Source organism: Microcaecilia unicolor, unplaced genomic scaffold (genome assembly GCF_901765095.1).
Source record: "Microcaecilia unicolor unplaced genomic scaffold, aMicUni1.1, whole genome shotgun sequence".
In the NCBI taxonomy this organism is placed as follows: Eukaryota; Metazoa; Chordata; class Amphibia; order Gymnophiona; family Siphonopidae; genus Microcaecilia; species Microcaecilia unicolor.
In genome coordinates, this window is record NW_021963482.1 from 1 (window position 1) to 23,405 (window position 23,405).

At 46.7% G+C, this 23,405-nt stretch overlaps 1 protein-coding gene across 1 annotated transcript in view; it reads right to left on the minus strand.

The window, feature by feature from the left end:
- Positions 1–1,127: 1,127 nt before the first annotated feature.
- The window catches only part of LOC115459346 (collagen alpha-1(XI) chain-like), a gene marked incomplete at both ends in the record, with an annotated part of 83,874 nt that continues 61,596 nt past the window's right edge, over positions 1,128–23,405 (minus strand). Inside the window, one exon of the mRNA XM_030189186.1 lies at positions 1,128–1,256. Within this exon, the coding sequence (XP_030045046.1) occupies positions 1,128–1,256 (129 nt within the window). The remainder of the gene's footprint in view (positions 1,257–23,405) is intronic.

The following is a 23,405-nucleotide window of genomic DNA, read 5'->3' on the forward strand; positions in this document are numbered from 1 at the left end:
ACTGTAGAGAAGGGGAACCAAACCCATATCCCACTCTAACTGTTACACTTGAGGTGGAAAGTATGAGCCCTCTTAAGCCCACCAAAATCTGCTGTAACTACATATAGGTGACACTTGTAGACATCTGGGCTATTTTAGTGGTATACAGTTGGGTACAGTAGGTTTTGGTGGGTTTTGGAGGGCTTACCATACAATATAAGGTGGTAACAGTGAGATGTGAACCTGGGACCTTTTATGTGATATCCACTGCAGTGTGACTCATTGCTCTGTTGGAATATCTATGTGGCCAGTCTACATAAGTATATAAGTATTGCCATACTGGGAAAGACCAAAGGTCCATCGAGCCCAGCATCCTGTTTCCAACAGTGGCCAATCCAGGTCACAAATACCCAGCAAGATCCCAAAAATGTACAAAACATTTTATACTGCTTATCCCAGAAAATCCATTATTTCTGGGATAAGCAGTATAAATGTTTTGTACTTTTTGGGGATCTTGCCAGGTATTTGTGACCTGGATTGGCCACTGTTGGAAACAGAATGCTGGGCTTGATGGACATTTGGTCTGTCCCAGTATGGCAATACTTATGCACTTATGAACTGTATACATGTATATGTTAGGTGCCCATGGGGTATCCCTATAAATATACCTCAGAGGAGAAGTGGAATAGGAGTTCCCCTGAGGAACACCAGAAGGATTGGATCTAAGTTGGAGTTTTCATCTCCACCACTTGCGGGAAGTGGTGAAGATGAAAACAGTAACAAAATTCAAAAATGCGTGGCCCGGGGGCTGGAGCTAGTGCATGGGTGAGACCATGGTTACATGATATTCTGCGCTGGCAGGTAAATTTTAGACCAGACATTCAACTAGAGTAAATTTAGGTCAAATATCGGGGTATGCACTGAACATTTTATCTGCTCTTTTTGTTTTTATTACTCCTCTTGTTCCATTTGCTTTTTAAAATGAAACCATGTGAACAAATGAATGAAAGAAATAAAGGTCACACCCTACCCATTTTCCCCATCACTCAGTTTAAAAAAACCTCACCCTCCACATATCCTTCACATTCATTTTAATTTGACTTGGCACTACTTAAAATAACTCCCCTGATAAATGCTCTGTTACTTACATTCTCAACTTCAGGGTCTTGAGCCTGAGCAGCATCAGGCCCAAGAGAATCACAGTCAGGACTATAATGTTCACAGTAATCATAAGCTGCTCTGGGATCATCAACAATCAAAAACTGTTGGATATCACCCTAAAAAAAACAAAAAAAACCAGATTCTTGTTATCAAACATTTTACTGTACATATCATATTTTACAGAAAAAAGGAAGCAATGCAAATGCTTGATATATAGGAAGGATAATTATATAAAGACAAACCACATGTAAAATTGAGATTTATATGTCAAAAGAACCATTTCTAAAATACTGTGCCAGGTGTACAGATAACATAGCAACGTAAGAGAGAGAAACAAAAGTACACTCACACAGGAGCAAAAAACAAAAGCACAAGGAGCCTTCAGGAATGAGGCATCAGTTCAAGTTTATTGCACAGACCCATGTTTATTAATGTTATAATTGATCTTAGGTTATTGTATGATTATCTGAATTTGATATTTTAGTTTTTTAAAGTTTTTTTTATTTCTGTGAACATGTCTATGTATATGTGTATGTATATACTTATATGTTTTAATATCTAGACCCCTGAAGCAGGTGCTTTGCTGAAACACGGACCGTTGTCAAGGGTCTGTTTAATAACTTTTGATTTGACACCCCATTCTGAAGGCTCCTTGTGCTTTTATTTTTCGTACATATAACATTATGCATGTACTTTAACCAGTGCTTTTTTTTGTAGGAAAAAAGGTACCGGTACTCATTATGGGGTGGGGCCCCACATATGACTCCGCCCCTATGATAGCCACACCCCCTTATACCAACTATGGCAATATAAACAGGCATCATTGATAGCTCTTCCCTCTCCTCCTCCCCCCCAGTCCCCACCACTAGCAGAATGGCAGGCATACACAGTGTATTTGAAAATCAGGTAAACTTGAGTCGAGAGAGACAGTGGAATAAATGACCAAGGTGCACATTCGATACCAAGCTAAACACAGCAAACATTACAGCAACAGGTGAACAAAAAGAATGGTGTGTTCCACCTAGGTTCTGAATAAGTACGCACACACATAATCATTTTCATGTTTTCGTTTTGTGCTAATTTGCCTTTTCACATTAATTGTCATCCACAATTGCAGCCCATTACAACCTCAGGTCAATGGTAGCAGTAAATCAAGCAGTCATTCACAGGATCAAGGAACTCCAAGAGACGCTAGAAAGGCAAACTAATTAGCGAGTTAACTAACACATTGCACTTTTAGTACATGATCAGCTCTCAAGAACCTTAAAATACAGTTTATATTCCTGCCTCGCGCCACCTGCTGAAGCTACAAAACCTGCTCTTTACCTTGTGTAAAGCACTCAACTACTCACACTTTTCCTTAAAAGTTAAGGAAACTGAAGTTTAAGAAGAAGGGTGCGTGGCTGCCGAGGAACAGCCCTGCTCCTCACCTGGGTCAGCGCTCTACCAGCCATCTTTGCTCATCAGGTGCAAGGCTTACAGTGGGCTAGATAGGCTCTCTTCCACTCCACTCTCTATTTTACCTGAAGTCGCAGCGAGAAACTGGCAGGCGGGCAGCAGTGAAAGCTGCAAGCAGGCAGGCTTGCTCCATCCTTCGCTTCCCTGCCCTTTCAGCGTCCTGCCCTCGCAGAAAGGAAATGACATCAGAGGAAGGCGGGATGCTGAGAGGGCAGGGAAGCGAAGGACGGAGGCAAGCCTGCATGCTTGCAGCTTTCACTGCTGCCGTGTTCGCCGCTGCGACTTTGGGTAAATAGATTTCCAGGGGGCAGAACTGAAGGTCGGAAAACAGGTGCCGGTTACACCGTACTGGCACAAAAAGCACTGATTTAACACTATAGAAAGCAAGCATTCTCAAGGGTGGACTTGGGTGGAGTTTACACATATATCCAATTTCCAGTATAACAAATTCCACAAAACATAATTCAATATCAATGTGACAAATAGTTTGTTGAGCTGAAATTTAATATTTTGGAATTTTCCACTTCTCCATTTTTGTAGAAAGATTATACATATATCCTAAATACTGTATAGGTCATTCAAAGACTAGGGATTTGGTACCCTTTATGCTCAGCACACTGAGCCAGTGCTTCACTTGGTCCAAGGTTAAGCCGGCCTTGTGGTACATTGAGAGACTGTACACTAGCTGCTATGGGCATATACAACTTGTCCACTGTAACGCTGCACAGAAAAGTTCTTTACTGCATTTTATGATATTTGCAATTAGCCCAGATGCACTTAACGCCCTCCTCCTGAGGAAACAGTAGTTGTATCTGTGTAAGTATACAAATGACAGCACATGGTAAGTACTATGCACTAACCTCAATGTGCAGTGTTCACCCATTCTTCACCTATAAACCCATCCATTCCCACCCCAGCATGTTGTTACCTTCTTGTAGGCTGATTGCAGATGCTAAATCACACATTCTCCCACCCCCACCCCCCCCCCAATATTCAAGGCTATTTAACCATCCCAGACATGGCACCTAACCGCAGATATTCAGTGGGAGATAACCAGTTATTGGCCCAACACAGACAATTTGGCATGGATATTCAGTATTTGACCAGCTATGTTCGCCAGTTAAAAATAGGCCGCAAAAATAGCGGGCCTATCTTTAACTGCTAAAATTTTTACTGGTTAGTCCTGAATATCGACTTAACTGGTTAATTTATAGCAGTTAAAAACCTCCAGATATTCATTCCGGTCTGTATACACCCTCCTCTCTCTCTCTCTTACTAATGAGAACAAATAAAGGTAGCCATAGGACTAACTTTCATGTGAATATTAGATCAGTACTCTGTTCAATGAATCTTTCTTGCAATGCCACAGATCCTAGTTGAATTCTGCATTCTTTTACAGCTTAAAGATCATTTGTGCCTATTCATGCCATCTTGAACTGTGTAACTGTTTTTCTTTCCAGTACATCTACTAAGTCTCTGCACTCTTTCCATCAATAAATGTATTCTGTGTTGCTCTCGAATCTATCAAACAGAACAGAGAGGATCTCGATCTATGGAAGGTTCACATGTATGTCAAAGGTAAATATTTGTATCTAAAATATATTGCAAAGTACATGAATATCTATGGAGTCAATTCACCATTTTAGAAACCACAAAGAAATAGATATTCAGGAGAGCCAGGTAAATATTTTAAAAACTATCATGGGGTTTATTAATGAGTGTATAAATGAAGCTTTCCAGGTGATATTGCTCTGAGTAATAGAATGCACCATCAGTCTTACTACAATATACATAGTGTTACTTTTCAAAACTGCAAATTTGCTCTAATTAAAATAGGCAAAGAAACACAGAAAATGCTTCATGAATGATGTCAGTGCACCATGAGTTTTGAAATACTGTAACAGTATTTGTCAATGTGCTAGGGCAGTGGTTCCGTCCTGGAAGCACCTTTTTCAGGATACCCACATTGAGTATTCATGAGAGAAATTGAATGCAATGTAGTGCATGCAAATCTGTCTCATAAATATTCATTCTGGGTATCTTGAGAACATAACTGACCGGGGTGCCTCCAAGACCAGGTTTTGGGAATCACCGTGTTAGAGAAGTATCAACAGCTATCTTAAGGGTCTTTCTACTAAGCTGTGTTAAGCAGCATCTGCAGGTTTTACCACATGGTAGATGTTATGGGGAGGGGTGGGGCAACACAAAGCAGATTTCTGTGGATTTCCACTGAGGTCTTTTCTTCTCTGTTTTATAGATGTTACTATAGACATGTGCTAATGACTACTGGCCATCAACATAGCCAGCACTGTAAAGAATCTCTGCAGATGATTAACACAAATAAGGGTGGTTTGTGGTGTGTCAGGGGCAGGAAAAGATAGCACTCCGGTCAGTACTTCATGCTAGCTGTCACAACTGCCCAATAACACTGAGGTAGTGTTAAGTGTAGCCACACTACTGGCAATCTGATAGCATGGCTGCACCTAATCTTCCACAAACCTTAAAGCTACACAAGCTTTATGTTCTCCCTTCCTGCTTTCTCCTGATAGGACTCTCACATGCCCACAGAAGCCCCCCAACTGATCTGATCCCCCACACCCCTCCTTCCAGATGTGATTCCATAGTAAAACCCTTCCCATGGTGAAAATGACCCTCCTCACTCCAAACCCCCACTCCCACCCCTCTGCCCAAGCACCCCTAGGACATAAACAGGAGTAATACTTGGAAAGGGACAGGGTGGGTGTGGTCTGGTTCCTGGGGACTCACGTGTGTCAAAATGACACTAATGACCCCAAGTAGTAGTTTGCGATACTATCCTTGTGATCTTGGGCAAGTCACTTAACCCTCCATTGCCTCAGGTACAAACTTAGATTGCGAGCCCTCCTGAGACAGAGAAATATCCAGAAAAAGGTGTGAGCAAATCTAAATACATAAAAAAAACCCTAAATAAATAAATATAAGAGAAACAAAAGGCTGATTCCTAGCAGTACAACCATGGTAGTATCTCAAGACTACTGCTAGGGGTCATTGGCCCGATTTTGACCCTTAGAGCTAGAAGACATGGAAATGGAGGGGGACTGCTCCTGCCTCATCCCTCTAGATGAACAGGAATGCTTGGGGAGGGGGAGGGTTGGTATGAGGAGAGAAAAGCTTTGTGCTGGGAAAAGGGCTTTGTCTCAGAGGTACATTTGGGGGGAGGGGGTATCAGCTCGGGGTGATGGTCTTCTGGAGAGGATTGGATTGGTTGTGGGGCTTCTGGGTATGATTGGATCGTGGGAACAGAGATACCGTTTGGGAGAGATTGGATCTGGTGTAGGGCAGGCAGGGCAATGTTGCATGCCTAGGCAGATAGCACAGATTATCAGTGTTATCTGTACTACATGTAATGCAGTGCTCGTGTAGTAAGTGTCTTCCCTGTGTGCTAGATGCAAGGCAGATGCTCTTGCCCTCTGAATTTACCATACAGGTTTTACATTTGCTGCATACTAGGTTTTTTATTTTTTTTTGCACCTATTACAAACATTTATAACACTTTAGTAAACGGGCCTTAGTGACTCATATGGCCTGATTTACAAAACTCTGTCCATATAAACACAGAATAAAAAGCTTTATTATATCAGATCCTTAGCTTGCATCTATTATTTCATGCAAATTGTAGGATATGTATAACATCCTATAGCAGAATTTTTTGACCCATAACAGATTTAAATGAACTGGTTGAAAGTGAATGCCTGAGTAGATTTAAGCTGACCAAAAGTTTCTTCTCCAGAGCTGTACAAAACCATCCTTATAGCTTGTATTTTTAGGGGAAAGTAGTCACATAATATAGTGGATCAAAAAACAAAAACAAAAAAACAAACAAACCACTCATGTCAGAAGCTCTTTTTAATTTAGGGTAGCAAACAAATTTGCATAATGAAAATGAGCTGTATGCCAAGATTATACAGTACAACAAACCATTCACTAAAAACTTCTGTTAACAGTGGCACTGGAAAAATTGGTTTATTTATTTTGTTTTGTTTTGTTTTCACCCAGGATAATTATGGTTTTTGATGTAGGGTTTTGTTTTGCTTTCATTCCGTTTGTTTGTAACACTGTGGCGAAAGTAATAACATATTTGCAGTACTGGCATAAAACATGACTGGCATTAGTCAGTCTTCTATAGATATTTCTACTCCTTTCTAGAAGTTTGTATGCCTACATGTTTCACTGTATCTTGTATCTCTTTACTGATCGGAACACAAGGCAGGAAGAAAGAGACTTATACGAAAGAATTCTGTACGAGTGCAGAGAGCAGTTGTATTTACTTGGGCTTGGTTCATTGAGAATTTCAGAAGCTATCTACCAGAACCCATTCTGTCACCATCTGTGTATTCTCCCCTTTCCTGCCAATCATTGTAATTCCGTCCCCCCCCCCCCCCCCCCCCCCGGTCCTCTGGCTTTTCTTCTACCAGCCTTTTCCTTCTTATCTCTTTCTCCTCCCTTTTGAATTTGCTAGGTAAGCCACTCAATAGAAGCCTTGAATAAACCTGGAAACTTGGAATAGCAACTAAGGACAATTCATTATTGCCCTCCCTTGGGAGTGGGGTGGGGGTTAATATTTTAAAGGACTTGAGACTGTAGAAAAATGTTTTATTTGCTCAAGTGGGCTCAAATAAATTTGCCCATGGGTATATGCATGTACAAAGTAGACATATTTACAAATAATGGGTAATTCTATAAACAAGGCACTAACATTTACCCACTGTGGCGAAACTAAATTTTCCTGTTTGTAAATCCTATAGCTTTTTTTTATGATGTGCATTCCCTTGTTTGGCCAGCAGATGGTGTCTGTCCTTTGTTTGAAAAGTTGTTACAAAAGTGACAGTTTCTTTTTCCTGCCTAAGCAGAGAAGAAGTAATCAGCACTGCTGCTGGTCAGAAGCCCTTCAGTGTTAATGCTTTGGGCTCTGATTGAACCTGCTGGAAATCTTTAGTCTCAGAGTGGGAGTGTGGAAAGTATAGACCTCTATATTGAGACCATGTTCAAAGACTGTGTGCAATTTTCCTGAACTCCCTAGGTACTACTCAGGTAGTGAATAAGTATTTAGTTAGTTTAATATTGATTCCTGTTTAATTTACCTGTTATTGTCTGCTGAAATTATAGTCTATTCATCCATTCACTGTTTTAACTTGTTATGATAATAAATCAATTAATTTATAAGCTCTGTTTGTTCTGGGCTGACTAAGAATCGTGTTGGTTTCTATTTTGGGTCTGTAGGTGCTTTCTAGGAACTGTGGGACCCCTGGAAATGTGGCCCAGTGTCCTTAGAAACACCTGGGGAATTAAGTTGCCGGTGGGAGACTCACCCAGAGGCAAGCGTAACTCAACAGGTAGGAGGAAGGGCATTCCATGACACCCACCAAGGGGGAAAATTCTATAAGTAGCATTGAAATCTAAGCACTGAAATGATCGGCACCCAACCTTTTTAGAATACTGGTATAGCGCGCAGTTCTTACCTAACTTCGGTGCCGAACTTACACTTGACAGAAACAGGTGTACTGTAAGTTTGGCACCTAAAGTTAGGTGTAAATCAGCCAAATTCTTTACTACTACTACTACTAATAATAACATTTGTATAGCGCTACCAGGCGTACGCAGCGCTGAACATGAGAGACACACAAAGACAGTCCCTGCTCAAAGAGCTTACAATCTAGGTAAAAACAGACAGACAAGACATTTATGGGCAAGGGAATTACTGGTAAAGAGGAACAGGAGAGAAGGAGGGCAAATGAGTAGGGTTAGGAGCCAAAGGCAGTAGTAAAAAGGTGGGTTTTCAGCATAGATTTAAAATGGGTAGAGATGGAGCTAGACATATGGGCTCAGGCAGTTGGTTCCAGGCATAAGGTGCCACAAGACAAAAGGAACGAAGTCTGGAGTTAGCGGTGGAGGAGAAGGGGGACGATAAGAGAGATTTGTTCAGAGAGTGGCGTTCACTGGGAGGAATGTAGGGAGAAATGAGAGATGAGAGGTAGTGAGGGGTCATAGAGTGGATGCATTTAAAGGTCAGTAAGAGGAGTTTGAACTGAATACGGAAGCGGACAGGGAGCCAGTGAAGTGGCTTGAGGAGTGGGCTAGTGTGGGCATAACGATTCTGACGGAAAATAAGTCGTGCTGCAGACTGGAGAGGAGAGAGATGGCTGAGCGGAAGACCAGTGAAAAGTAACTTGGCACCTATCTTTTGGTAATGCCCCAACCTGCCCATGCCCCTTCCCTTTTTCACCGTGCTCAAGAAAAGTTAGGCACCAAGTTATAGAATGGCACATAGGGAAGATCCACATGCAAGTTCAATTAGGCACTGATTAGCACCAAGTGTCAAGTTGGTGCCTATTACCTCATGAAGTTGCGCGTGGATCTTGAATCTGTGTGCAAATTCTGGCACACAATGCCCGGTTCTATATATAGAATCCAGGAGCAAATACATACATGACTAGAATATGTGTGTCTGTGTGCACATTTGCAAGTAAATGCCACAATTCTGGCTGAATGCTATTCTGTAACCACACATAAATATAGGTGGGAATTCATATGAGCAGAGTCTGGGAACAGCATGGATGGGGCTCAAACAAACTTTCACCCAACTTATAGAATGCTCTAAATTACATCAATATCTCTGGAATCTAAGGCCAAATATTCACACCAGCTCTGTGGGCTTGTGCTCATTAGACCAGATTCTATATATGGCACCTAAAATTCCTAAGTGTATTCTATAAGTGGTGCTTAGATTTAGGCACAGTGTATAGAATATGCTTAGGTGGAAATCCTAGTGCCTAAAACAATGCACATCTATTTAGGTCAATGAAAACATGACCTAAATCCCTGCAAGTAGACTTATGCTCACTGGGCCATAATTCTATAACTGCGTGCGTAAATTTTGGAACTGTCCTGTTCCGATGGTTGGTGAGCCCTTAGGTTCCCTGAGGCCTGGCAAGACCTCCGAGGACCGCCGCGCACCCTGAATCTTCACCCGCGGCGACCGCCGTTCACCGAGGGTTGAGCCCCCAGCTGCAGGCGGCCAGCAGGACTGCTGGAACCGCGGGGTGACGGTCGGCTTGGCTGGTAGTCAGCAACTCAGTCTCTAAAGGGCAGCTAGCGCAGAAAAGGAACACAGTCTCTGAAAGGGGGCTAGCAAGGACGGCTAGCTGGAAGAGGAACACAGTCCCTGGAGGCGGCTAGCAAGGACGGCTAGCTGGAAGGACACAGTCTCTGAAGGTGGCTAGCAAGGACGGCTAGCTGAAGAGGACACAGTCTCTGAAGGTGGCTAGCAAGGACGGCTAGCTGGAAGGACACAGTCTCTGAAGGTGGCTAGCAAGGACGGCTAGCTGGAAGGACACAGTCTCTGAAGGTGGCTAGCAAGGACAGCTAGCTGAAGAACACAGTCTCCGAAGGTGGCTAGCAAGGACGGCTAGCTGAAGAACACAGTCTCCGAAGGTGGCTAGCAAGGACGGCTAGCTGGAAGGACACAGTTTCTGAAGGTGGCTAGCAAGGACGGCTAGCTAGAAGGACACAGTCTCTGAAGGTGGCTAGCAAGGACGGCTAGCTGAAGAACACAGTCTCCGAAGGTGGCTAGCAAGGACGGCTAGCTGAAGAACACAGTCTCCGAAGGTGGCTAGCAAGGACGGCTAGCTGAAGAGGGACACAGCCTCAGAAGGTGGCTAGCAAGGACGGCTAGCTGAAGAGGACACCAGTCTCTGAAGGTGGTTAGCCCTTCCGATCCACTGTGGGGGCTTCTGACGAACGAAACGGAAGCACCCGTCTCTTTCCGTTTCGTTGTTTAAATCCCCCGCCCGTCCATCCCCTTGAAGCAGCTGGAGCCAATCCCCCCGGCCTAGGCAGGCAAGGGAGGCCTGGATTGGCCAGCGTGCCCGGCGGGCGGGGTCTCCTTGTCCATGCGCCAATCCGGCGCGAGTAGGCGGGGCTGGCTCGCTGGTCTGCTCCAGCGAGGGAGACGACGACGCCGGCGCCGCCATCTTGGCCGTCGTATCCCCTACTCCGAGGCCGGCGCTCGCTCCAGCGGATCGCCGGCCTCGGAGCGGCCCGCGGCAGCGCCGGCCCCGTCGGCGGCTTGTCTTCGCCGCCCCGGATCCCGCGGCCTCCGTTGGTCTTCGCCCCCCGCTGGGGGCCCCCAGGTAAGGGCCCGGAACGGGACAGTATCCTCCCCGGATGCCCCCTTCTCCCTGGGCCCGGGCTTGGAAGGATACCGGGCGTGGAAGGCTTTGACCAATTGTGGAGCATGTACATTCGCAGCGGGCTCCCAGGAGTTGTCTTCGGGGCCAAAATTCTTCCAGGAGAATAAGTAATATAGCTTTCCTCGCTGTCTTTTTGCATCCAGGACTTCGTCCACTTCAAACTCTGGATCGGGATCTGCTTCTAGATTTTCGGTCTCCTGCCGTTGAGGATGCCATCGAGACCCTCGGAAACTCTTCAGTAAGGAAACATGGAAAGCGTTATGCACCCGCAGGGTACTAGGTAGCCGCAACCGATATGTCACAGCTCCAAGTCGGGATTGGATTGCAAAGGGTCCAATGTACCAAGGTACCAATCTACGGGAGGGCACCCGAAGCCGGAGGTATTTCGTGCTTAACCATACCTTCTGCCCTGGTTCCAAGACGGGAGCGGTTTTCCGATGCCGATCTGCGAAGATCTTGTATTTGGTGGCTGCCTTCTGCAGTTGTTCTCGGGCCGTTTCCCAGACTCTTTGCAGATCTGCCAGAGTTTCATTAACCATGGGGGTCGGAGATCCAGACGGGAACGTTGCTGGAAGTCGAGGATGTCGTCCATACACCAAGAAGAATGGAGAGTCTCCCGAGGCCGAGTGGACACTGTGGTTATATGCAAACTCGGCCCAAGGGAGTAGGGAGACCCAGTTATCTTGGCGTTTGTTGACAAATGCTCGTAGGAACCCTTTTAACGTTTGGTTCATCCGTTCGACCATACCATTGGTTTGGGGATGGTATGCGGATGAGAAATGGGTTTTCACCCCCAATGCAGTACACAAGGCCCTCCAGAAACGCGAGGTGAATTGGGGGCCTCGGTCACTAATAATCCAAAGAGGCAGCCCATGAAGTCGAAAAATGTGTTGAATGAAGAGTTGAGCTAATGCGACCGCCGAAGGAAGTCCCGGCAAGGGAACGAAATGGGCCATTCGGGAAAAACGGTCAATTACCACCCAAATCACCGTATGTCCCCGGGAACTGGGGAGGTCGGTGATAAAATCCATGGAAAGCTCCGTCCAGGGCCCTGTCGGTATGGACAGTGGTTGTAGCTTCCCCATGGGGGTCCCGATCACCGGTTTGGTCCGGGCGCACACAGGACAGGTGGTGACAAATTGAAGAATGTCCCGCCTCATCTGAGGCCATTGATACTGTTGGGTAATGAGACGCAGAGTCTTTTGATACCCAAAATGTCCCGCCCATCTGGACGAATGCCCCCATTGCATAACTTTCGCTCGCTCAGCGGCCGGCACTAGTTCTCTCGTAGGAGCCACCTCCCCCACGGCCGCGCTGAGGCATGCCGGATCCAACATGGAATGGGTCTCCTTAGTCTCCTCTGGAATCTCAAATGCTCTGGAGAGGGAATCCGCAGGGGTATTCTGAGCAGCCGCCCAAAAAAACTAATTGAAAATGAAATCTGGCGAAAAACAATGACCACCGGGCTTGTCGGGGATTGAGCCGTTGAGCCTCTTGTAGATACAGTAGATTCTTGTGGTCAGTGATCACTGTGAATCGATGTTCCGCTCCCTCCAGCAGATGTCTCCATTCCTGCAGGGCTAATTTCAATGCTAGGAGCTCTCTGTCCCCTACTGTATAATTACATTCCGCCGGGGAGAATCTACGAGAGAAGAAAGAGCAAGGCTGGCGCCGGCCCTTAGAATTCACTTGCGAGAGGACTGCCCCAGCTCCCAACGCGGACGCATCCACTTCCACAATAAAGGGCTTGTCTGGATCCGGGGCTAACAAAATGGACGCTGAGTCGAATGCCTCCTTTACCTGGCGAAAAGCCACCTGCGCCTCGGGCGGCCAGTCCCGGACCTTCGCGTTTTTTCTAGTGAGCGCTGTCAACGGCGCCGTTAGTTGTGAATACTGGGGAATAAACTGGCGATAGTAGTTCGCGAATCCCAAAAAACGTTGCAGTGCTTTCAATCCCAGCGGTTGTGGCCATTCTCGAATTGCCCGGAGTTTGTCCGGTTCCATCTGTAGCCCCCCGGGTAACAGGATGTGTCCCAAAAATGGTAACGACCTCTGGTGAAAAGCGCACTTGCTGAGCTTAGCAAACAGGCGGTATTGTCGTAACCGCTGCAGCACTGCGCGAACATGACCCACATGTTCCGCGGGGTTTTGGGAAAACACCAAGATGTCGTCCAGATAAACAATTACCGTGGAGTTCAGCAAATCCTCGAGCACAAAATTAATAAGTCGCTGAAACACCGCAGGGGCATTACATAGGCCAAATGGCATCACCCGATACTCGAAATGTCCCTCGTGGGTGTTAAAAGCCGTTTTCCATTCGCCCCCTCGCCGGATCCGCACTAAGTTGTAGGCCCCCCGTAAGTCCAACTTGGTAAACATCTGGGCTCCTTGCAGCCTGTCAAAGAGTTCGGGAATGAGCGGGAGAGGAAAGCGATCCTTTACCGTGATGGCATTTAACCCCCGATAATCGATACAGGGCCTCAAGGAGCCATCCTTCTTAGTAACAAAAAAGAATCCTGCCCCGGCCGGAGACGTAGAAGGCCGGATGAAACCTCTTCGCAAATTCTCCGGATGTACTCCTGCATCGCCTTGGACTCCCCTCGGGACAGGGTATGCAGTCGGCCCCGCGGTGGCATGGTATCTGCCATCAAGTTAATGGCACAGTCAAACGACCGATGAGGCGGTAGAACTTCCGCCTCCACTGGACAAAACACATCAGCAAAGTCCCTATAGTCCATGGGCAGGGAGCCCAGCTCTATCCGCGCCCCCCCCCCCCCCCCGGGCGTACTAGTAAATGCGGGGCAGCTGCCGGTTCGGCCCTTACAACAGTTCTCCCGACAGGAACTGCCCCAAGCTTGGATACTTCCCTTGGTCCAGTCAATAACAGGGCTATGACTCCGTAGCCAGGGCAATCCTAGAACCACTGGATGAATGGTCCGGGATAGTACCAGGAATTGAACTTCTTCCCGGTGATCCTCCCCCACCTGCAATTCCAAAAAGGAGGTGATCTCCGTGACCGGCTGTGGTAATGTAGTTCCCTGGATGGAGGTGATTTGCAGTGCCGGCCGCCGCGGGAGCGTGGGCTAGCCCATCTGTTGTAGCAGTTCGTACCCGATGAAGTTGTCCCCCGACCCAGAGTCCACAAGGGCCCGTGTCTGGATAGCGGTCTCGTGCCACCGCAGAATTACTGGCAGTGTGATCAAGGAATCCGGTAGGGGAGCGGAATGCCCCAAGACCCTTCCCCTCAAGGTGCCTTGGGGGAGACGTTTCCCGCCCGGGCGGGACAGGCTCGAATAAAATGTCCGGCCTCACCACAATAGAAGCACAGTCCGTCCCACAAGCGTTTTTTCCTGTCGGAAAGGGCCAGTCGTTGACGGCCCATCACCATCGGCTCCTCCCCATTGTCCTTGGAGTCCCGGTTCCCACGGCGAGGAGACGGCCCCTTAGTAGTCCGGGACGTACCCCGTGCCCACTTCTGCCGTTCCGCCCGGGCTCTCGCTCGCTCCTGGAACCGGGTATCTACGCGGATACAGAGCGAAATCAGGGCGTCCAGTTGGCCTGGGACCTCTCGCCCTGCCAATTCGTCCTTGATTCGTTCTTGTAACCCTTCTGTAAAGATGGCTATTAAGGATTCCGGGTTCCAATGGAGCTCCGTGGCTAAAGTCCGGAAACGAATGGCATAATCGGCCACCGTTCCCTCACCCTGATGAATTTGCAGCAGTTCCGAGGCCACGGAAGATGGTCTCCCAGGAAGGTCGAACACCATACGGAACCGGCGCTTAAATTCACTATAGTCATCCAAGATGGGGTCCTGTTGCTCGTTAAGTGGGGCCACCCAGGCCAGGGCCTTCCCTTCACATAAGCCCATGATATATCCCACTTTACTTTGGTCCGAAGCAAATGTCTCCGGTTGCATCCGGAAGGCCAAGTTGCACTGATTGAGGAACCCCCGGCAACCTCCGGGGGCCCCATTATATCGCGCCGGCTCAGGGAACCGAGGTCCCGTGCGGAACCCTCCCAAACGGGGAGCCGCTGTGGCCCCCTGGACCGCAGCGGCCTGGTTCTGTACCTGAAGCGTAGAAAGTTGAGAGCATACGTTCTGGAGCGCCCCCGACAGGGCGTTCAGCTGCTCCTGCTGCTGCTGAAGTACCTTGGCCAGGTCCCGTAGATCGGGCTGCGTAGGCGAGCTCATGGCTTCCGTTTCCTGTCCTGTTCCGATGGTTGGTGAGCCCTTAGGTTCCCTGAGGCCTGGCAAGACCTCCGAGGACCGCCGCGCACCCCGAATCTTCACCCGCGGTGACCGCTGTTCACCGAGGGTTGAGCCCCCAGCTGCAGGCGGCCAGCAGGACTGCTGGAACCGCGGGGTGACGGTCGGCTTGGCTGGTAGTCAGCAACTCAGTCTCTAAAGGGCAGCTAGCAAGGGCAGCTAGCGCAGAAAAGGAACACAGTCTCTGAAAGGGGGCTAGCAAGGACGGCTAGCTGGAAGAGGAACACAGCCCCTGGAGGTGGCTAGCAAGGACGGCTAGCTGGAAGGACACAGTCTCTGAAGGTGGCTAGCAAGGACGGCTAGCTGAAGAGGACACAGTCTCTGAAGGTGGCTAGCAAGGACGGCTAGCTGGAAGGACACAGTCTCTGAAGGTGGCTAGCAAGGACGGCTAGCTGGAAGGACACAGTCTCTGAAGGTGGCTAGCAAGGACGGCTAGCTAGAAGGACACAGTCTCTGAAGGTGGCTAGCAAGGACGGCTAGCTGGAAGGACACAGTCTCTGAAGGTGGCTAGCAAGGACGGCTAGCTGAAGAACACAGTCTCCGAAGGTGGCTAGCAAGGACGGCTAGCTGAAGAACACAGTCTCCGAAGGTGGCTAGCAAGGACGGCTAGCTGGAAGGACACAGCCTCTGAAGGTGGCTAGCAAGGACGGCTAGCTGAAGAACACAGTCTCCGAAGGTGGCTAGCAAGGACGGCTAGCTGAAGAACACAGTCTCCGAAGGTGGCTAGCAAGGACGGCTAGCTGGAAGGACACAGCCTCTGAAGGTGGCTAGCAAGGACGGCTAGCTGAAGAGGACACAGTCTCTGAAGGTGGTTAGCCTTCCGATCCACTGTGGGGGCTTCTGACGAACGAAACGGAAGCACCCGTCTCTTTCCGTTTCGTTGTTTAAATCCCCCGCCCGTCCATCCCCTTGAAGCAGCTGGAGCCAATCCCCCCAGCCTAGGCAGGCAAGGGAGGCCTGGATTGACCAGCGTGCCCGGCGGGCGGGGTCTCCTTGTCCATGCGCCAATCCGGCGCGAGTAGGCGGGGCTGGCTCGCTGGTCTGCTCCAGCGAGGGAGACGACGCCGCCGCCATCTTGGCCGGCGTATCCCCTTCTCCGAGGCCGGCGCTCGCTCCAGCGGATCGCCGGCCTCAGAGCGGCCCGCGGCAGCGCCGGCCCCGTCGGCGGCTTGTCTTCGCTGCCCCGGATCCCGCGGCCTCCGTTGGTCTTCGCCCCCCGCTGGGGGCCCCCAGGTAAGGGCCCAGAACGGGACAGGAACATCCACAAAATGCTTATTTCCTCACCCATAGCCATGCCCCTTTTGAACTGCACGCATTAGAATTTAGGCACAGTTCATTACAGAATACTCTTAGCAAGTTGTGCGCGTAAGTTCTAATCATTGCCAACTAGTGGAACCCAGCCCATTTCCTCAACAATGAAACGGGCCCTAGGAAGGCTCTCTTGTAAATGATTTTTTGTCTCTCCCCTGCCCTCTCCTCCCCTCCATGTCCAGCAATTCTTCCCTTCCCTCCCCTCCCATCCATGTCCAGCGATTCTCCTCTTCCCTGCCCTCCCATACATGTCCCATGATTCTCTTCTCTCCTGTCCTCTCCACCCATCCCATCCCATCCATGTCCATCGATTCTGCTCTCCTCTCCCCTCCCCTCAATGTGCTGCGATTCTCTCTTCCTTTGTACCTCATTATTTCCTGGCTGGCTTCCCTTCCGTTGGTAACATCCTGACGTCAGCTCACCTCCAGTGTTCCCTTCCCTCTCACTGTTCCGCCCTCTGACGTCATTACGTTTTGACGCAAGGGTGGGGTAGTGAGGGGCAATGGAACGCTGGAGCCTGGCTGACATCATGAGATGTTACGAACCCAGGCAGCCAGACAGCGATGGAACGTTGGAGGTGCAAATTATTATACAACTTAAACGTATAAGACCTTACTTTCCGAAGGATGTGTTCCGTAACTTGACACAATCAATGGTAATGAGCCACACAGATTATTGCAATGGAATATATGCGGGTTGTAAAATACAGCTTATGAAAAAACTACAAACAGCCCAAAACACAGCTGCCAGACTGATATTCAACAAAAAAAGGTTTGATGGTGCAAAACCTCTTCGATTGAAACTACACTGGCTCCTTATCAAGGACCGCCTTACTTTCAAAATTTGCTCTCTGGTCTGCAAGATTATCTACGGTGAGGCCCCAGGATATATGATTGATTTAATAGATCTCCCAGCCAGAAACAGAATATGTATGTAGTTCATCACGTACTTATCTAAACCTTCACTATCCAAGCTGCGTTGGACTCAGATGCAAGTTAACCTACGCATCCAATTTTTCTTACTTAAGTACGCAAATGTGGAATGCATTACCAAAGAGCGTTAAAACAACACCCGCCCATCAAGACTTCAAACAAACTTTAAAGACATACCTATTTCGCAAGGCTACCCTATTGATTCTACTTAACTCAACCCTACAATGCATCTATATATACATTGCAATGAATATTTTATTTCTAATCTCCTTGTCCCTTATTGTATCCATTTACCCCTACCTTACCTGACCCTTTTAATTATTGTATTTGTTTAAAACCTACTGTACTTGGCATCCACCATTATGGTATTTTGTAAGCCACATTGAGCCTGCTAATATGTGGGAAAATGTGGGATATAAATGTTACAAATAAATAAATAAATAAAATATAGGATTAGTGCTCGTTATTGCTTGTTAAGTGCTGTTATCAACACTGATTAGCTTGTTAAGCCAATTAAGTTGCATGCGTTGTTATAGAATTTGCCTAGATTTCGGCACAGATCTCTAGGCACGCTATATAGAGTCCGGGTGATTGTGTATATACACAATTAAGAATTCTATAAAGGAATCCAATGGATTACAGGACACAAGGCAGCATGGTTTCATGAGAATCTGATTAATTTCTTTGACTGGGTGACCAGAGAGTTGGATTGAGGGAGAGTGCTAGATGTGGTGTACTTAGATTCTAGCAAAGTCCTTGACATGGTTCTGCATAGATAACTTATAAATAAACTGAGTGCCCTTGGTATGGGCCCTAAAGTGATTGAATGGGTTAGGAACTGGTTGAGTGGAATGTAACAGAGGATAGTAGTAAATGGAGCTCACTTTGAGGAAAGGGATGTTACTAGTGGTGTGCCACAAGGTTCAGCTGTTGAGCTAGTTTACTGCTTAGGGTGGAGGAGGAGTAGTCTAATGGTTAGTGCAACAGCCTGAGAACCAGGGGAACCAGGTTTAATTCCCACTGCAGCTACCTGTGACTCCAGGCAAATCATTCAACCCTCCATTGCCTCAGGTATAAAATAAACACCTGTATATAACATATAAACCACTTTGATTGTAACCACAGAAAAAGAGTATCTCAAATCCCATCCCCTTTAACATTTTTGTAAGCATGATGGTGTGGATAACATGAGGAGGAACCTAGAAAAGCTTGAAGAATAGTCCCATAATTTGGCAGCTGAGATTTAATGCTAAAAAAAAAATGTAGGGTTATGCATTTGGGCTGCAAAAACCTGAAGGAGCAGTACAGTTTAGGAGGTGAAGTACCTTTGTGCATTAAAGAATAGCAAGACTTGTGTGTGATCATAAGTGATGATCTACAGGTAGCCAAACAAGCAGAAAAAGTGATGGCAAAATCTGCAAGGATGCTTGGATACATAGGGAGAAGAATGGCCAATAGGAAAAAGGATGCAATGATGCTTCTGTATAAGTTTCCAGTGAGACCTCATTTAGAAAATTCTACAATTCTGGAGACTGCACCTTTAAAAAGAAACAAACAGGATAGAGTCTTTGTCATAATGCATATGGAAACAGACTTAAAGTTCTCAATATATATATGCTTTGGAAGAAAGGCGAGAAGGGAGATACAATGAAGACATTTAAATACCTTCATGGTATAAATGTACAGGAGGCGAGTTTCAATTGAAAGAGATCTCTGGAATGAGGGGGCATTGGATGAAGGTGAAAGGGGAGAGACTCAAGAGTAACCTGCAAAAATACTTCTTTACAGAAAGAGTGATGAATTTGTGTAATAGCCTCCCAGTAGAGGTGATGGAGATGAAGACTGTCTCTGAATTTAAGAAACTTTTGGGCATGTACATCGAAACTGTAAGGGTGAGGAAGGGATAACGGATGGAATGGATGGGCAGCATGGATAGGCCATATGGCAGTGGTTCTCACGCCTGTCCTGGGGGAACCCCAGCCAGTCAGGTTTTCAGGATATGTGCAATGAATAATCATGCAATTGATTTGCATGCACTTCTTCCACTGCATTCAAGTTTTTCTCATGCATATTCAGTGTGGGGATCCAGAAAACCTGACTGGCAGGGGTTGCCCCAGGACAGGTTTGGGAACCACTGCCATATGGTCATTATCTGCCTTCATTTTTATATATTCTATGTTTGAATTCAACTGCAATAGCAAATTCATTTTGACAGGGTTTTTTTTTTTTTTTTAAACTTATAAGCAGGGATGCATTGAGCGCTAACTGCCTTTTCTTTTCTAGAGTTTAGCTAATTTATATTGTAATAATTTCTACAGAATGTTACTGTATTATGCATGCATTTCTGATTTTCCTGATAGCACAAGCATTTTGATCTTCTGATTGTTAGCCACCTAGAACTTATTTAGGTAAAGCAAAAGATAAACAGTAGGGTAAATTAAATTAGTTTCAGAAATCTTTCATGGTTATACTTACAGATCTTTTGACTTTAATAATCACGATGCTTGAAATTTAAATATATAAGCTTAGGCTCCTATTTACTGAGCTGCATTGTAGCAATACTGTGGGTTACTTGCTAATTAACTCAATTTAATGCAAGACTTTTTAAAGCAAAATATGTTAAATAGTAATGAGCTACGGAGTAATGGAAATACATTCAAAGCAAATCATTATTATGCAAAATAACTCTGGAAAGCCAAGATATTCATGGAAATTAACTTCACTTCAAGATGTATTAATATGTTTCCTCTGTAACCACTGGCCCGCTAACGCATGATGTAATATTCCTGAGTTAAAACAGAAAGAGGATGAAATATCCCTTCCCCTCCCATGCCCTAATCCCTTAAAATCAAAGGGTCCTTTTACTAAGTAAAAGGGGGCTTGTGCTAGCATCAGCACGTGTTTTTGATACATGCTGAGACCTCCTTTTACCGCAGTAGGTAAAAGGCTCTCTTTTTCTAAGGACAAGAAATGGCTGTGCAGTAAGTGTACCACTTGCTGTGTGGCCATTTCAGCGGAGAAGCACTTGCCACTACCCTTTGAGGTGGCACAGCAAGGGCTTCCATGCTAACCCAGCGGTAACTGGGCAGCATGTGACACCGCCTGATTACCGCCAGGTAAGCACCTGCACTACAAAAATATGCTTAGAAAGTTGTGCATAAATTCTGAGTAGTATTTATTAATGCCCATAATTGCTTCTTAGTGGCCAATAATTAGTGCTGATTAGCTTGTTAAGCAATTAAGTTGCACACACAAATTGACTATATACGCTGATCTGCGTGTGCAGCTTTAGTCACTGTTTATAGAATCTGGAAGTTAATGCCGAGATTTCTAATGCTGGGAATTTACCCCCCAAATTCTATATATGGTGCCTTAAGTTGTGCACGCTAATTTGGCCGCATGGCCAAATTACAGTATGTGCACACTTTAATTGATTAACAAGTCAATCACCACGATAATTGTCTTTAATTAGAATTTATACACACAACTTTCTAGGCGTCTTCTACAATGTGGTGTGTATAAGTTCTAATATGCATAGTCAAAAACGGGGCAGTCATGGGCAGTGGCGTTCCTGGGGGGACTGGCACCCGGGGCGGATCGCCGATGCGCCCTGCCCCCCGGGTGCAGCGCTTCCCCCCGATGCAGCGCGGACCCCCCACCAGCGGAAGGACACCCCCGCGAAGGAAACCCCCCCCCCGCCGGGTGCACGCCGCTGGGGGGTGCTGCACGCCTGTCCTCCATTGTTCCATGCTTCTTCTCTGCCCCGGAACAGGAAGTAACCTGTTCCGGGGCAGAGAAGAAGCATGGAACAATGGAGGACAGGCGCGTGTGGCACCCCCCCAGCGATGTGCACCTGGGTCGGACCACACCCACCGCCCCCCCCCCTAGGAATGCCACTGGTCATGGGTGTGGAATGGGTTGTGGGTATTTCAAAAAACGATGTGCACTATTATGGAATACACCTGATCTGGTATGTAGGCCTGACTTTAGGTGGCCTAAATGGATGCGCCTAAATTTTAGTTGCAAGAACGCCATGTGAGCATATTTTAAAAACTATGCCTAACTTTAGGCGTAGTTTAGAACCACGCTAGCGTATGATTTTTCAGTACTGATTTTTAAGGCGCCATTTATAGAATTTGGCCGTTAGTGCATGGGCTGAGTAGAGTAAAAGTTTAGCTAGCTCTCTTGTGCTAGTTTCTTTTCTTCTGATGGCACGAACTACCACAACTTTTTTCTTGTTTTCTCAAAGAGGATGGGTGGATAAGTGAAAAAGAAACCATTTAAAAAAAATAAAGAGAGTACCACAGCTGAGGTGATTGTGTTGCCAAATGTAGGGTTAAAGGGGGAGGTGCTGTGGAGTCCCTGGTTTTCAGCGATAATGGAAAGTGAGGACGCCCATCTCAGAAACGACCAAATCCAAGCCATTTGGTCGTGGGAAGAGCCAGCATTCATAGTGCACTGCTCCCACTAACTGAATGGAAAAAGCCCTTCCTTTACCAATCCGGAAAGGAATGGGCATGCATGAAGGAAATTGCATGCAAATGAGCTGGAGCCAGCATTCGTAGTGCACTGGTCCCATTAACTGAATGGAAAAAGCCCTTTCCTTACCGATACGGAAAGGAATGGACATGCATGAAGGAAATTGCATGCAAATGAGCTGCTCGATGTTAGCTCATTTGCACACGATTTCCTTCCTAAGGAGGGGAAGTGACGGACGTCCAAAATGTGGATGCTTCTGTGAGAAAGATGCCCATGCCTTTGCTATGCCTCCGACACCCTCTTCATTTATTTATTCGGATTTTGGATCACAAATAGCAGCAGTGGGATTTGAACCAGCCACCTCTAGATTGCAAAACCAGTGCTTTAACCACTAGGCCATTCTGCTCCACTCTCTTGAAATTTGGCCATCCCTGTGGGGGGCAATTGAGGATGTCCACGCCTTCGTTATGCCTCCTCTGATACACACATACCTCCCCCCCCCCCCCCCCCACAGGGATGGCCAAATTTCAAGGGAGTGGAGTGGAGGAGTGGCCTAGTGGTTAGAGCATTGGTCTTGCAATCCAGAGGTGACCAGTTCAAATCCAATTATTGCTACTTGTGGTCCAAAATCCAAATAAATAAAGAGGGTGTCAGAGGCATAGCAAAGACATGACTGTCCTTCTCACAGAAACATCCACATTTTGGACATCCCCAACTGCCGTCACAGGGATGGAGGCATAGCGAAGGACATACTAAAAAAAAAAAAAGATAAAAGTTTTTGAAGTTGTTTTTTTTTGGGGTGGGAGGTGATTAGTGACCACTGGGGAAGTCAGGGGAGGTCATCCCCGATTCCCTCCGGTGGTCATCTGGTCAGTTTGGACACCTTTTTGATGCTTGGTTGTGAAAAAAAATGGACCAAGTAAAGTCGGCCAAATGCTCGTGAGGGATGCCCTTCTTTTTTCCATTATCAGCCAAGGACGCCCATCTGTTAACCACGCCCCTGTCTCGCCTTCAGTACACTGCCGACACGCCCCCTTGAACTTTGGTCATCCCCGCGACGGAAAACAGTTGAGGAAGCCCAAAATCGGCTTTTGATTATGCCGATTTGGGCGACCTTAGGAGAAGGACAGCCATCTCCCGATTTGTGTCGGAAGATGGGCGCCCTTCTCCTTCGAAAATAATCAGGACAGACACTTACGTGGCTTAGTAAAAGGGCCCCTAAATGTAGCAGTTGTGTTCTTTTTGTCCTTTAATAAAGGTTTTGCAACAAAAGGATTTTTTTTTCCTGTGGAAATTGCTGTATTCCCTGACATTTCTAATCCCACACAGGCTAGTGGGAACACAGCTGTGAATCTACAATCTGAAATTATGAAATATGGAGCGAGTTTCTTGCTGTACCTCTAGCCTGATGTTAACCTGTCTAAAAAGGTTCTATTTATTTTTTGATACAGAACAATTGGCAGATTTTGTAACTTTGTACTCTGGCTTGATCACCCAGGCCAGTGCATCAGATTCAGATGCTTGTTTTGTTCTGCAGTAATGTGCCTTTATTTAAATAATATGTGCAATTATTTTGTCCATTTACATAGG